General features: G+C 36.5%; 1 protein-coding gene across 1 annotated transcript in view; it reads left to right on the forward strand.

Moving 5' to 3' along the window:
* Positions 1-17749, forward strand: part of LOC149790377 (uncharacterized) — a 280245-nt gene that overhangs the window by 201900 nt on the left and 60596 nt on the right. Inside the window, exons 37-41 of the mRNA XM_089972426.1 lie at positions 3308-3587; positions 4564-4750; positions 8065-8288; positions 10912-11141; positions 17056-17209. Of these exons, the coding sequence (XP_089828552.1) occupies positions 3308-3587; positions 4564-4750; positions 8065-8288; positions 10912-11141; positions 17056-17209 (1075 nt within the window). The remainder of the gene's footprint in view (positions 1-3307; positions 3588-4563; positions 4751-8064; positions 8289-10911; positions 11142-17055; positions 17210-17749) is intronic.

Below are 17749 nucleotides of genomic sequence, written 5' to 3' on the forward strand. Positions count from 1 at the left end.
TACATATTACACATTGGTCAAACATCCCTATTACACACTGGTCAAATATCACTATTATACACTGGTCAAACATCCCTATTACACACTGGCCAAACACTTGTCCACTTTAAAGGCATTCAAGGGAAAGTGGCATGTATTCAGGGATTTGTCCACTTTAAAGGCATTCAAGGGAAAGAGGCATGTATTCAGGGATTGGTCCACTTTAAAGCATTCAAGGGAAAGTGGTATGAATTCAGGAACTAGTGCAAAAACAGCAACTCATCCCTTTGAGTGCCTTAATCGCACAGATGGCAGATTTCTTTTTCTGGCTATTCAAGGAGAAATGTTTGGCACCTATTATTATCAAAAACTACTGCTCCATGATTTCTGACACTCCCAGGCTTCATGGCAAGTATTGGTTCAGATGAAGAGCTGTAAGACCTACTAGATTTGAAAAGACAAAATCTGTCACCCTGTTATAATGGCTCAGTTCGGATCATTTTGAGCCTTTAGTCAGAACCTGGCTGAAGCTCCTATCATACAAGACTTGCTTTATGATAGCATTATGCAGCTTTGGCATTCAGGGGGAGTGAGTTACCTGTCCTTCCAGTTGACGAGATCAGATCAGATGGTTCTGTGACCCTAACAATACAACCATGCTTGGTAGCCAAGAATATGCTGCTCTCAGTGGTCATTCAAAGTCGTCATACACTACCTCTATTTGATATGTCAAGAAAAGAACCATGCAAAGACCCTGTCTGTGCCCTGAAGCATTATTTGAAGCACACAGAGAAAAGTTGTAGAACAAGAAAAGCAACTCCTGCTCCTGGTGAAACCGGGAAAGAGGCTATCACCCAGTCAAGCTATCTTTGTGGCTGAAGTGGGTTTCATGTTCAAAATACTGTAAAGTCTCTAAAGATCAGCCACCTCATGAAGATTTCAGCTCATGAAATGAATGCAGTCTCTGTGAGCCTTGCTTTTGCTGTAATATTTTAATTACGGTCATAACCTGCATGTAAAGTTAACTATTGTCAAGCTTTTATCTCTGGGATTTAGCTTCACAGAGACAAGATTTGAATCTGGTGGATCCAGATGACCACCAGATCTGACTGATACCAGTACAACCTCCTCTTGGGCAGTAAATATGCTTCACCAAGAATACTCACCCAATCACATTGCAATAAAACCTTTCTCTTATAATCTTGTGTCAAGTTTAATGTATTGCTTAGCTTAAAACTTGTTGCACCTCATGATGGTCAATGGAGGTAATGGGCACAAGCTTCACCTTTCCAGGAAGGCTAGACTCAGGAGATAGCAAGTTTTTTTTCCTTATGTTATTGTTGTCAGGTAAGCATTCTCAGGATAATATAATTTACGAAAAAAATTGCTATCTTCATCTTAAATCATTTATACAGTAATCTCTCTTGTTTTGTATCTTTGTCAATATTGTTTTGTATGCCACTACCATGTTCAATTCAGTAACAGCTTTGATGTTGGAGACAACAGTGGTAAGGGCAAAACATGCTGTGTGAGACATAATAATAATAATAATAATAATGACTTTATTTAGAGAAGGTAACTGAGTTGGTTACAAGAACTAACCTACCTTGAGACATTCTGTTAGGTACAATATATACAGTCATTACAGCACAATGTGGCATCAACTTGGCTCAACACTAAAGAATTTACTTGTTCTGAAAATAAAAAAAAATATCAAGCTTGTAATACATAAGCATCAGTAAGCACATACAAAGAAATAAAATATCATTGAAGGAATGGCTTTTCTGGACACTTGATATATAACTTTGGCCTTTCTACAGAATATTCTTTCATATATTGGTAAAACTTTAATAAAATTCATTGCCCTTGAAAATTGCCTGTACATTGATCTTGAATCAGTTGGCCCTCTTTAGGAGTCTTGAGGCACTAAAGCAAACCACATTACAATAGTCCAGATAGGCTGAATGTAACTTTCATAAATGATGAACCCATATAGAAAAGAAATGAATGTTCTGATTTTCTTTAGTATACAAAGATAAGAATGAACCATTTTAACATATTTAATGTGAATAGACCGTGATAGATTGTTATCTACAAACACACTAAGAATTTTATCATGAGAGGTCATGTTCAGGTTAATGTTGTCAAAATAAAACTTGGAGTTTGTCACTATCTAGCCTTGCTTGTTTTGGTTTTCTTGTAAATAGTAGGGTTTTTGTTTTTTCTTGTATTTATAATCATATTGTTTTCCTTGCTCCATACTTCAGGCCTGTTCAGAGCATCTCATATGTAATTTTCAAGTTCAGTTTTGGTTTTATTCGACTCACTAGTGTAATGTCATCTGTATAGAGGTTGGTGGAAGAAACTGAATTTCCTATCTTTAGGGTAAAGTTGTTGATAAATAGAATAAATAACAGAGACCAAGGATAGAGCCCTGTGGTACTCCACAATTATTATTTTTACTTTCAGAAAGTTGACCATGTTTAGATACGTTTTGGACTCTGTAAGTTACATAAAAACTAAAGCAATATAGAGTTTTCATTACCTTGATAGATTTTCAGTTTTTCAAGCAAAATTTCATGGCCTACAAAATTAAAAACTTCATAAGAATAAACCATAATAGTGTCTCCAATTCTCCTCAGTCTAATGATTGTAGCTATTTATCAATGAGGTGATGCATTATTAATTAACTGATATAAAAATAAATAATTAAGCTAGCAATCTCTGCAAAATACAAATTTCCACAGATTCCTTTTCAATAGGCAATTGTCTGTAATGTCACCAGCCAGCAGAGTGTCATCAGAGACTTTGACTAAATTGCATCAGAAAGTGAACATTGGTCATTGAAGCCATTTTGCCTAAAATTACAAGTTATACAAGTAAAACAACTTCAGTTTCCAACAAATTCAGGTTTTGGTTTGGTTTCATGCTTTACAGAACAGCTACACAAATAGGTTACTTAGCACCAAGGCAATTGAATTAGTGCCTTGCACAAGAATACACCATGGTAGCTGACTCAGGCTGGTCCAGTGGTAGGATTTAAACCTGCACCCTTTCAGTCATGAATCCAGCACACTAACTACTGAGCGACTGTAGCTCCCCACTAAATCAGGTATTTTTTCAATTATTTCTTATAACTCAAAACAGATTTTTAAGTACAAAAATGTCATTTGAATTTAAAAAATTCATGTCATCTTGCATTGGTGGGAAATGGCATTTGTCTTTTGCCCTGACCTACTAATGTGCTATGTCTGTCAGTTGCCAAACAATATCACAGATATAATTGGTCATGCCAAGGTACATTATAAATCTAATGTTTATGTTACAGGCCTTCAACAATTTAGGTCTGTCATCCCTTGCCACATCCTGGGCCTACATAGTGGAGGCCTCACCACCTATTGTGGGGCATGTTTATGATGGGAATTCTTCCTTGGCAGACCAGTTGGGTATCAAGGACCTGGACTTCCAGACAGACTTGAAAAATTTGACTGTTCGCTGGGAGGGATTTTATGACCCCCACTCTGCAGTTACGTCATACTACATCAGTGTTGGCAGATGTCCACAATGTGAAGATATTCTGGTAGAGCAGAATATTGGTATCAAGAGTGGTAGGTATCCCGTAAGAACATTAAATTGTAGAATATATACATCAATTATGGTATATATAAATACTTTTTTTTAAAAATTACTCATACTGACTGTAAGTCTTGGGACACCCTAAGTCTTGGGACACCCTAAATTATTTTCAGAAGTATTATAAAACCAATCCTCAAACCTGTTCTGTGAAATGAACCTACTGAAAACCAAGATAGTCATATAACCATAGCTCATGTTTACAATCTGGGACCTATACCCAAAAGTGGCCCTTGAATAAACATTAGTAATGGCATGTTATGTCCACAACACTGGAGTTCCTAAATACTAATCAGGACAAACTAACAATCAGGGTGATATTTTGACAAGACAGTGGTTTTAAATAGTTAGAACATATAAAGAACATGTGTTATATCAGTTTACAATTGGGTTTAGAAGGGAATGCTACTTTGCATCACTGGAACAATGTCAGATAGTACATGTTCTGAAACTAAGAAAGAGAAGATAACAAAAAGGGAACTCCTATTTTAATAACCTAATAATGACCTTCAGTTTTGTCTTGTCTTTTGCTGTAGCAATAGAAGCAGTGATGTCATCGTGAACAATGTTTAGATGCTGTATTTCAGTTTTGACAGAAATATCTTCAACATCAATTACTGTATTCAACTTTTGACAGTCATATATGATAAATATCAATTGCTATGTTAAAGTTTAGACTGTCATATTTCTACACCAGTTGCTGTATTAAAGTTTTGACAGTCACATCTCTTCAACATTGTTTCTGCATTCAAGTTTTGACAGTCAGATATCTGCGGTATCTGCATTCAGCTTAAATGTTGGTAAAAAACAACTTTGATATGCAAATGGTTCCTGTCTCACCTGCATAAACAAAACCTACATCATAATATGAAGGACAGTTGAGACGTGGTGTTTCATGGAACGCTGCTCTGCTCTTATGCAAAAACGTTGAATATTGAACATTGTTTGCAGAGGTTACACTTTACCACCTGCCCTTAGTGTCAGGCCTGACCTACTACACGAGTATCACAGCATGTAATGGTGCTGACATGTGTACAACAGTGACATCTGATGGAATCACCCTGGATAACTCACCCCCTATCCCAGGAACAGTACTAGATGGAGTTAGAGGGACTGATATTTATTACCAGGCCTCGGAGTGAGTAATGTTAATTAAGTTAGTAATTTCATGATGATAATTATGATACTGTTTGCACATCTTTGACAGACTTATGATATTGTGCAATTAAAGTGATAAACTAGTCAAAATTTGCAGGAAAGATGTAAAACTTGTTTTACATTTTTTCAGTCTATGCATGCATATTATGTTTAATTACATTCGTTTCATTTTTGTGGATGCATATTTTTGGGTTATGCATGTGCACTTTCTGTTGTATATTGTGTATTTTCTGTTTTATATTTATGAAGATCACATTAATTTTAGGAAAGAAGTTCTGCTATATCTTGAATCCATCTTGAAAAGATGCAAAATGTTTAAGATTTCTACTGCTCCGTCATTAATCTCAAGTTGTTACATATTTGTATATGATGACTGATACCTGAACCTGAACCTGAACCGGGAAGGAATCAATCTGACCCTTCTGTTAACAAAAAAAACCTTGGAACAGACAGTAAATGATTGTGCACTCTGGTATCTGGAATCCAACAAACAACTAACAGACTTTCAGTGTAGATCCAGATGCCAGAGAAACACAAAAGACCATCTTGTCTGACTTCAATCATTTATTAGAGACTCTTTCATTAGGAAAGCACTTACAGTTGCCATTTATTTTAATTTGGAGAACACTGTGACACCACATTAAAGTAATACATAATGAATGACTTATTCAACATAGTTCTGAGGGGCCACCTACCTAATTTTATATTCAATTGTTTGAAGGATCGTATCTTCAGAGCTAAGGTTGGCAGTACCCTTTGTGAAAGCTACTCATGAGATGGGTATACCTCAGGGCTGAATATTGTCAGCCACTTTATTCAGCATTGAAATCAGTAGTGAAATGATCATTGTGTTTTGATAAAATTTTGTTTTTAAATAAGAGTATGGGGCCCCGAGTGGCCGAGTGGTCAAAAGTGCTCTCCGATAAGGATCACTGCCATCTCACCACTGCTTGTGTGGGTTTGAGTCTCTGATTCAGCCAATGTCGGTATGTGAGAATGCTTGCCAGTAGCTTCTCGTGGGTCGGTGGTTCTTTCCGGGGTTTTCCTGGGTTCTTCCTCCACCATTAATACTGGCCGCCATGTGTAGCCTATCGTGTGCTGAAAAATGGCATTGAACACAACAACAACAACGACAAATAAGAGTATAGGCATACTGCTGAACATCAACTGCAGATAAGCTTAAACTTAGTCCGATAAATCTGTGTTGATACTGATGGACGATATATGGGTCTGATGTCACATGTTTATTAAAATGTGCAATTTTGCTGTACGCCAATCTTTCCTGAAAATTTCTGCATACAGTTTAGACACTTACCGGTATTTGGCCACAGTGCAGAATTCAAAATAGCTGCAGGACAGAGGGTTGTGTTATTCCACTTGGATTTAGAAGTCACTAAACATAGGATTTTAACTGGAAATAGTATGTACATATTATGAATAGAACCCTTCAGCCAAATGTCACAGCAACAAGAAATACTTATAAGTGTATAAAATATACACTGATGTGTGCAGACAAAAGTGACAGCAGATTTTTGAAGGCTTTAATTAATAGGTGATATCAACCTGTAAACCACCAGTCAGTATTATTATAGGTGTGGGGCTGATTTATTGGCTTAGCTCAAACCAAATTCACAAAAGAGGTACAAAGATTTTAAAATCAAATACTAACTGTATGAACTTTTGCCAATTGCACATACATGCGAACCATTAAAATTTTGGTATGACCATTACAATATTGGTATGACCATTATGTGTTTTTCTCCTGATTATGTCTTATGCTCATTTGTAGATGAATTATACATTCTTAGTACATTAAAAACTATAATAAAAATAAAACAAAAAAGTTTGTCATCTTTTTTGTTGTCTCTTTAATCCCGCTCATCATATAAATTTGAGAATATTAAGAAAAAAACAAAGACTGCTGCATAAGATAAGCATAAGAGTATATATGTTTATTCTTTGTTTTCCTTATTTTCTATTTATAACAACTGTATATGATACATTTGAAAAAAAGAAAACATGGGTTTTTTCAACTTTAAAGTTAAAAAACATGATGCCAGATGTTAGCAAAACAGGCTTTACTGATGTGCCTTATGGATGTTATATGACTGAATTTTGTTAGAGTGGAATGATCGTTTTAAACATCAAGTGATGTCAGATCAGGCAAGTTACAAATCAACAGAGCTTTACAAATTTGAAAAGACGAATATGAGAATGATGTAGTAAAGCACACGGACATAAAACATTATCATGCTCATTGCATGTCAGGTGACTTTACGATCATTCACAGAAAGTTAGACATGTAGATTAGTTCAAGTGAGTGTTGTATATAATATTAAATAAATTGTCAGTATGTATTGTATTCTGATACCAATCCATGTGTGTTTTGCCTATTTTTTACAATAATATTGACCAGCTGCAGTTCCATGTTAGTAGCAAAATGAAATGTAAATTTTTTGTACAGTGTACTGTAATTATGGCATGTAATATATAAATTACATTTATCAGGCTCAGATTATGTGTTTTATTGACGTTTATTATAAGCAATAATTACTCTTAACTCTCTCTCAGGGTTGGCATGTATGATTACATAATATTCATGATGACCCAAAGCTCTGTCCTGGTGGCTGTCTTATTTCTGTATTGGAGGAGACCAATTTTTTAGGACTTTTTTGAAAACTGTAAACTGTATATTAAATATGGTTTTCTGAACAGACTGTTATGATGAGAGACCACCCTAGAGCTCCAGGGAGAAATGTAATTTACCCCAGTATAAGGTGACTGTACTTATAACATGATACAACAATATCTCTTCCAAAGAGTCTTATAATGAGGGATCAATGTATTTCTTCAGGGAGATAGGTAATTTACCCCAGTATAAGGTAACTGTTCTTATAACATGGTACACTTTTACGGTTCCTCTAATCATTGTTTTAATGAGCCAGTGCACTTCTACAGGGAGATAGGTAATTTACCCCACTATAAGGTAACTTTACTTATAACATGCATTGGTACTCTAATATCTCTCCTGAAAACTGTTAACATGATGGACTAATGTTCTCCAGCAGCGAAAGATGTAATATACCCTGGTATCAGGTGACTGCATTTATAATATGGTACACATTTATAGCTGTCATGGACTGTGTTATAATGGGAAACCATCATATTTCTATAAAAGAGACCAATTATTAATGTTCTCTTTTTAATAAAATTTTAATCTGTGATGTTTCACTGTAATTCTGCTTGGAGATAGTTTTCAGAGTGACAAACACATTCAGTCTCTTTTACTTTCAGTATATACTTGGCTGCAGAATGGTTTGGCTATTCTGACTCTCAGTCTGGATTAGATAGATACACATATCGAGTTGGTACCAGTCCAGGAGGTAGTAATATCATTCATGAAACAAATCTACACCTTGCAGAGGAGGTCATCATCACAGACATTCAACAACGCAATGTCTCTAAGCTTCCCTTACAAACATTAATCTACACGACAATAAGAGTTTACAATAAAGCAGGTATGTCATGTGACAGAAGGTACAAAATTAATTCAAACCAAACTATTTCATAATCATTTAAGAATAACAATAATACATAGCTTGATGTCTGCAAATATTTTCCAGAGCACATGGGAAAGCCAGTAAATGCTTGGGCTCAAACTATTTCATCCTCCTACAAATATTTGCATGTGACAAATTGTTCAAGATTATTATATTTAACTGATCTGTCACCAGGGCTAAATATGCCTGTACATTAACATAGGATATATTTAACTAATCTGTCACCAGAGCTAAGTATGCCTGTATGTTAACATAGAATATATTCAACTGATATATCACCAGGGCTAAGCATGCCAGTACACTAATATAGGATATATTCAACTGATTTGTCACCAGGGCTAAGTATGACTGTACTTTAACATAGGATATATTCAGATAATCTGTTACCAGTGCTAAGTATTCCTATACACTAATGTAGGATATATTCAACTGATCTGTCACCATGGTTGAGTATGCTTGTACATTAACATACAATATATTCAACTAATCTGTCACTAGGGCTAAGTATGCCTGTGTATTAACATAGGATATATTCACCTAATCTATCACAAGAGCTATGTATGTCTGTACATCAACACAGGATATATTTAACTGATCTGTCAGGGCTAAGTGTGAGTGTACATTAGCATAGGATATATTCAACTGATCTGTCTTCTGGGCTTAGTATGCCCATACATTAACATAGCATATTCTATAAAATCAGCTGATCTGTCACCAGCTTTGTATACCTATACATTAGCATATTTTATCAAATCAAAAGTTTTTAGTACTTCTGGTCATAAACCAGAAAACCTTATGGGGTGATTGTTTTGTCAGTCAACCATTTGTCCACTAGCAAAATTTTGTTACTGCTACTCTTCTTAAATTTCTTGGAGGATTACCATGAAACTTCACACAAACATTCATCACATGGTTTAATTTGGTTGTGAATGAAATTGGTACTGTTCAAATGTGAAATATGACCACCACAGCAGCCAACTTGAAAATGTTGTTTTGACTAAAAGAAATATGATGTCTCATTAGTTATAAATAATTTTAAAATAAACAGTGCTGATCTGATATTAAGTATGGCCTTAAAGGCAATTATCATCAAAAACTTCTTATTGCTATTCCTCTTGAGCAGACAGTCATATTGAAATGGGATTTGATCCAGATGACTTCTTATGCCGTCTGCTTGGTCCTGAATAAATCTTATATGGCAGCTATCTTGAAAATCCTGAAGTTGCTATTCCTTCTGAACTTGGAGTTTTCGTCAGATGATTCCATATGATGCCTTGTTGGTCCTAAACGAAAATGGTGCCAATTTGATGTCTAATACAGCCACAGAATTGCACTAACGCTTATTGAATGCATCATCTTTTGGGAGAAATTTGCTTACTTTTTTATATTGAAATAAAACATGACCATTCTGATGATTATTAACATTTACTAAATAATGCCATATCAAATATGATAATTCCAATTTTCTGCAATACGATTGGCTGTAAACGGTCACATGATACTGATCTGGAATTTTGTACACATCGATAAATACCCAACCAAGGTTATTTAATTCTTTAATAAATAATGCCATATCAAATATGATAATTCCAATTTTCTGCAATACAATTGGCTGTAAATGGTCACATGATACTGATATGGAATATTTTACACCTTGATAAATACCCAACCATCATCATTTAATCCTATAATAAATAATGCCATATCAAATATGAGATGATATTAAATACATAATGTCATTGCCTTGTAAACTGTATTTTGCAGAATGAATCTAAATATCAAGTTTTTGTTTAAGTGCTATTTTATCAAAATCTACTGTTGCATTCTTGTACCAGTTTCTTTTGAAATTCAAGCAATGCTTTTGTTTTAATGATCATATGAAGTCAGCAGTATGTTGTACTCCTTGCTGTGAAAAGAATGATAGAGATCAAACAAATTAATTTTCAAAAATCGCTGTCACTTTTGAACATAGAGTAATATCTCACAGGTTCTGATAGTTACTCCATATATGGAGTGGATTTAGACTTTTTAAGAAAAAAAGTGCACAGTTACAAAAAAGCTTTGTGATTTTAGCAAAATTAATTTGATATGTCTGTTTGTATGTGCCTATAATCTTATTGCCTGTATGTATTAAGTAGATGGTTTTATTGGCACTTAATGAAGCTGAAGTGATTTTTATATTTTTCATTACATTTTTTTTTTCATGTTACTTTTGGGATTTTGAGTGACTTGATTGCGGTCATTATTGGTACAGTTACTCAACACCCATATCCATGTGAAATTTATCATTTCTCTTCTGTGTATATACTTTTATTAGTGAAAACCTTTTAAGCACAATTTCTCAGAATGTGTTTGGTACACCTATTAATATATAAAAATCTTTGCCACTTTAACCAGTTATGCAAGTGCTTTTGTTTTTCTGAGATTTAGGTTTCAACTTCCTTTGGATCTGGTAGTGCTTTGCAAATTAATGGTGTTCTTCTGTATGGTGTAATCCAGTATTTAACACACATCAGTCAGGGAAGGCCATTTGCATCAGGTCTATGATCATTATACACTGGGTTTGACTATACTTTTACAGGGCTCTATGCAGAAGCAACATCAAATGGTTTTATGGTTGACAATACTCCACCAGTCTTCACTAAAGAAGCAACCCTGGGTCCAACTGGCAGCATGTTGCTCAACACACTGATCACACGGACAACACTGATGGTGGAATGGGGAGTCTACGATGATGAATCATTTATCGATAAACAATACGTGTCCATAGAATCCCATGTGGGTGGAGACTTTAACCACTCTTCCATTCCTGTAAGTTCCATCTCTGAAACGTCACATACAAATTTATATTACGCTTGTTTTCACATGGATAATCAATAAAAAATTTTTAACTCTATATGTTATACATAAATTTTATAACAAATGTTTCAAACTTCATAATACACATCTAGAATGAGTTTTGCACAGAGAGAGAGAGATCGAGATCTTGTGGTCTTGATGACTTGTATTCTGGCAATGCATGATCTTTTGAGGTACAGAAAACAGGAGAATTAGGAAAAAAACTCCAGGTGTCAGTGGATGACCAAAGCAATTAGACCAGCTGAAATTGAACATGAAACGATAAATCATGGGCCCCAAGTGGCCGAGTGGTCTAAAGCGCTCTCCGTTACAGATCACTACCATCTCACCTCTGTCTGCGTGGGTTTGAGTATCGGATTTGGCCAATGTGGGTATGTGAGAAAGCTTCCCAGTAGCTTCTCGAGGGTCGGTGGTTCTTTCCAGGGATTCCCTAGGTTCCTTCCTCCACCATTAATACTAGCCGGATGTATAGCCTATCGTGTGCTGAAAAATGGTGTTAAACCCTACAGCAACAACAACAACAACACCATTAATCTATTAATGCCCAGGGATGTTCTTTGTGAAATGCATCTTTCATAAGGCTTCAAAAATATATGCTGATATTTGCTGTAAACCTTTATTTTTAGCCAGATTTCTTGTTTGACAGTACCTGATTACAGAGTTTATTGTAAGTGTTGTGCTTTTTACTTCTTGTATTAATTTGCCGCCATGAAGATTTTCATATGATTTTACTGGTATTTTAATTTTTAATTTACTGTATTAACAAGGCATTCCTACCTTGGGTACAAAGGCAAGCAAGTCATAGGGATCCCTTGATTAGTATGTACCTCAGACCAGACTTAGCTGGTCATTAAACTTTAATAACAAAGCTTTTCTTGTTTCTCCTTTTAATATGTTACTCAATCATAATACCTTAGGAGAACTACTACTACCTTGCAAATCCAGCCCTCCCAGATTAAAACTTTTTAGCTAAATAGCAAAAAGTTTCTGCCCACCTTGATGGCAGTTAGATAGTTAGAACTACTATTACTTCACAAATTCAGCCTTTCCAGACACTACTTTTAACTTAAGGGAGCTGAAAATTGTCTGCCAACCTAGATGGTAGATGGGCAGAGTGATTTCCTGTTAGGTATAAGGATCGGTGGCAAAATACATGAACCTGTCAGTTTATATTTCCACTCCTGTCAAGAAGCATACTGACTTCAAGAGAGACCTCACAAAAGCCAGAATCTATGTAGAAGATATATGATTTAAGTTGGAGGAGATTTTCACTTCTAAGGAAAGTATACTCCAGCTATATTTCCAGTTTTTTCTCTTCCTATGCTGACCAAAGTTCTGTTTTTACAATTTGCTAACACTTTGTCGTCATCACAAGTTTAGGTACTTTCATGGGGAGCCTAAACGACTTCACATTAAGTTTGGGCCATAATTATTTTATGTATGTGCAAGTCTCTAGCACTTATAAAAACTCCTAATATATGTGTAATTCCATTATGAATGGGTACATACCAGTGAGTTTCTATTCCAATGCCAGGGCACTATCTTCAGTGACTTTACTTGTACAGGTAGGCTGTGGGCTTTTTTCCTAAAGGTAATTGCCTCAATATGGATATTGTTGCACTACTTTGAAAGTATCGATAACAGTGCCTCAGTTCCATTTTATGTGAAGGCTTTACATGTAATAGACACTTGTGTACATTTCTGTATTGCTTCTGCTCTTGTCGGAACAGTGCAGGTTGGCATTCTATACACATTTTCCTCAGTTTCATCTTGCTAATGCATGTTTCTATGTGCAACATTTCAGTGTTGTTATCTGCATATGCATTCCATCATATTTAATGAGCACTTAGTCACTTGTACAGGTAGCCTATGCGATTTCACAAGACAGGTTCGGACTACAACATTTATATGTGTGCATGTCATTATGCCCTAAAGTAAACTCTTTATATATGTATAATTCCATCGTTACTGGTACATACAGGTGAGTTTCCTTTATCATGGCATCCTTAGCCATGGAATGCCATGCCTTAATGATTCTACCTGTACCTGCCATCATTGACCTTTCCTACTACCTGTATTGTAATTAAGAATGTCTACTATCACTATTTTCCAGGTAACCATCATTTGGTATTACTCTGTATTCAAACAACATGGGTGCAGATCCATAGATTTATGCTTCTTCCAATAGGTGGTATTGTCATTACATTTTACCTGTATGCTTCATTGCTTTATTAGACTGTCTGTTATCAATTCTGGATCAACTTTGTAAAATTTAGCTCTGTGCTGACATGTGTTCTAAAGACAGTTGCATGGCTACAGTTTGATACATTTTGCTCTAGTTGTCTTACAGATTAGAACTATGGGCAAAGTGCAGACATGCACAGCTAAGGACAAGACATCACCAGTCTGCATGCTGACCTTTCCTCAGTATGAGAATTTCTGGCAGGCAAAGGAGATAAGTCTTACCCTTCAGCCATTTAGCACTGTACATTGACACTCTCAGAAACAGCTCTGGATCCCCAGTCACCACCACAGGACTCAGCATTAATGGCAATTCCAACATTATTATTGGCAACTCCTATCTACTATGCCTCCTTGTGGTTTGACTCTTCCTATTGTGAAACAGTGACCTGCCTTGGCCATATACTAGGAATCATGAAAGGCTGAATCAGCAATATAATTTACCAGCTCAATCACTAACAGCTTAGCTTCCAGTATGTTGAGCCCAACTTTTGCAGACATGTTCAGAGACCAGTCTAACCCATGTACCAGCTCCAGATACTCATTCGGCAGTTGAGGAACCATCTGTGGAATTGGGCCATCCTAACTTTGTTCAAGGCAGGCATACCTCTGCAATTGTGGAAGGCTGAGGAGCCCTGTGTGACCTACTACCCTTCGTTTGGGAAGCCAGCAGTTCATGGTCTTCCCAGAAATGCCATATCAATGTTCTGGAGATAAAAGCCATTGTGAAAGCCTTTCACTGGTGGCAGGAATATTTAAATGGTAAGGGAGTTTTCATTCTGTAAAGCAACTCTACAGTGGTGACTTATCTCAAACTAAAAGGAGGATCCAAGTCCCAAGACTCTTGCATCTAGGTCTGGGACTTTCTAAAGTGATCTTGTCATCAACAAGTCCATATACAAACATGCCACATACTGAGACGTCTAACCTATTAACTGAACCTTTGCCCGGAAACAACCAACTAATACAGATGGAATGACCTCTTCATCCATCAGTTATCACTCACCTGATGGGACTGACCATTGGTGGACCTGTTTGTGACAAGGTGGATTCTCAACCTCAAATTTTGCATCTCCTGTCCCAGATTCAAAAGGCCTGGTCAGTTGATGCTCTAGATTGATTGGAATGGTCTGGATGCATACGCCAACTGTCCAACACATCTGCCAAAGTGATACAGAAAGCAAGAGAATCAGAATGTCAACTTATAATCATTGCATCACTCTAATGGGAGAAGTTGTGGATCAATGACCTCATCAATCTTGCAATGGAAACTCTGAAAATTCAGATTTTCCCTCATCTACTGAAACACCCATGATGACAGTTGTTTTCATTCCTATCTATAGCTACTGTACCTGCATGTCTGGATTATATTACACTTGCCCTCAGAAATAAATAATTCTCACAACCAGTCTTGGAAAGAATCACACTGGCAAGAATGCCCTCCACTCTGAAAACATACGAAGGCAAATGGTACGTTTTCACTTAGTGATGCATAAATGAACGCATCATACCTCCCTAGCCACAATATCCAACTTCCTCTGGCTCTTCAAAGAGAGAGAGCTGGTAGTGAGTATGATAAAAGGTTAGTACTCCATGATCGTTGAGACCTTTCATCACCACGGAAGACAAGATATCGGACAAAAGAAGGACTTATCTGACCTTCTGTCCATCTTTGAGTATTCACTGTCACCAACATTAGCCCTGTGCCCTAAGCATAACCTGTCTTGGGCATTAACCTGGCTGAACAATACAAACTTTTGAACTGCTGTCAGTCATATCACTAGCACTCCTTTCATACCAGACCTGCTTCCTCATGGCATTATTTATAGAGGGCAGAATTAGTTAATACATGCTCTATCATCAGACCCGAATTAGATGCTGTTCTGATAAGACCAATTAGTCTCACTTGTGATGGCATCCTCTTTCATTGCAAAGAACAGGCTGCCTTTCACAGGTAACCAGACTTTCACCACAAATCCCTGTCCAGTCTGGAAACATCAGCTCAATAAGACCACCTACACAATGCAGTTCAGGCTTTGAAGTGGCACCTTCATAGAGCAGAGCTGCTGCATTGAGGAAGATCTCAAGAACAATAGGAGGATATATCAACACAGACTGTCATGTCTTGGATTAAGTGGGGTATTCTCTCTGCATATTGAGAAATAAACCCCACATTCTACCAGAACTGTTCTCTAGTCAACATCTTTCTAGCTGTGGGATGTATATGGGAGCCCACATTCCCGAGCTTTTATCTCCAAAATCTGTCATCCCAAAGGGCCCAGTTTTATCTGGTGGAACCAGTATCTGGAGCTGATCAGGTCAATTCACAGTTTTTTAAGCCATGTTTTCACAAGTTTTCACTATTTGAAGCTGCACCCCAACAGATGGAGTCCCCTCCAGTCAGGTTACCTAGAAGCTGTCTGACATACCTTAGGGGGTTAGAGATGGTATCTCTGGGATAAGAGGATGTACCTCTCTCCACCTCTGCCTATTCTTCAAAGGTATCATAATTGAGTAGCATATTTAAAGAAGAAAACAATTTTTCCTGGTAAAATATGTTTCTTTGAGAATACTTACCCAATCATAATACACATACACCCTCACAGCCTCCACAAAGTTGCATCCACAGATACTGCCTTCCACTCCAGTAGTAACTGACAGGTTCATGTATTTTGCTGTCAGGCCTTATATGTAAGGGGAGATTACTCTACCCAACTACCATCTAAGTTGGCGGACAACTTTTAGCTACATTTAGCTAAAAGTGGTTTCTGGGAGGGCTGGTATTAGTAGTTCTCCTAAGGTATTATGATTGGATCATTATTCTCAGAGAAACAATGGTTTCATTTTTCTTATTATATAATGAGACATATTTGCTGTACTATAAGTCAATGCGGAGTATACGTCAAATGAGTAAATTTGGAACATTTTCCATCTTTCATCCATATTTAAGTCAATGCTGAGTATAAGTTAAATGAGTAAATTTGGCAAATTTTCCATCCTTCATCCATATTTAAGTTAATGCTGAGTATAAGACGAGGCCATTTTTCTGGTCAGAAAGTATTGTCTTATAGGCTGGCAGATATGGTAATCATCTTTTTGGTTTATCTTGTATTTATCTTATCATAGATTTTATCTGACATTTCTTCCTGAAAATTAACATGGTGGCCATATTTTTATCAAATGTTTTATTGTACAAAACAGGTATAGGAAAGGAAGCAAGAAAAGTTATAACATAGAAGGAAACATTGGTTTATAGAGATTATAAAATGGGCAGTGATTTTAATACTTAATTTATGAACGAAGTTAAATGGTATGTTTTGTGGGTAAGACACCTTATAGTTTGTGGATAAGATGTCATGTTTGATGGGTAAGACTGTATTTTGAGGGTAAGATGTCATGTTTTGTGGGTAAGACTATATTTTGTGGGTAAGATGTCATGTTTTGTGGGCAAGACACCATATATTTTTTGTGGGTAAGATGTCATGTTTTTGGGTAAGACACTATTTTGTTGGTAAGATGTCATGTTTTGTGGGTAAGACACTATATATTTTTTGGGTAAGACACTATATTTTGTGGTATATTACTTAATCATATTACAGCATCATTTTCCTCTTTTCAATGACAGCTGAATGGAATTGTGCGAGATTACATATTTACAGACCTGGATCTGAATGATGGTAATAGATACTATGTCACTGTTTGGTGTTGTAATGGGGCAGGACTGTGTACAAAGAGCACAACTCCAAGTATTCTAATGGATTCCACACCTCCAACCATGGGTATGTTTATTGTGTGTGGGATGGGTGGGAATGCATATGTGTGTGTGTGTATGTGTATGTGTGTGTTCAGTACATTTCATCAGTAGGAGTAGTCCATTGTTGTTGTATTTATCAAAAGCCATTTTTGCCAGTGACACTTGGCCATTTCTGATGATATGTGCCAACTCTGAAGTTACTGTAAGGATGATGAGTTAGTCTGCATTTGGTACTTCTGGGATAAGAGACTCCAGATCTTCATCACATTTGTATCATGATCTCATCTGGGTTGGACATGGTGGATGCATAATTGCTGATGATAGTTGCATGACATGACTTGTGTGTGACTTTGACTTAAGCCGGAGAAAGTTGTGCAATGACACTCACTCTCTCACCTAGGCTTTTGTCTCAATTCATTGGGATGACCATGATGAGACCTCTGGAGACAAGATGCAGTGGGTGGCCATTAGTTCCTATTTCAACTGAGACGATGCCATGAGCTGTTCACACAGCTCTTTCCATCTACTATAAATTCGTAGCTGAGGGATGATCATATTTTGCTCA

This window comes from Sinohyriopsis cumingii, chromosome 10 (genome assembly GCF_028554795.1).
Source record: "Sinohyriopsis cumingii isolate HCF-2022 chromosome 10, ASM2855479v2, whole genome shotgun sequence".
Taxonomy (NCBI): Eukaryota; Metazoa; Mollusca; class Bivalvia; order Unionida; family Unionidae; genus Sinohyriopsis; species Sinohyriopsis cumingii.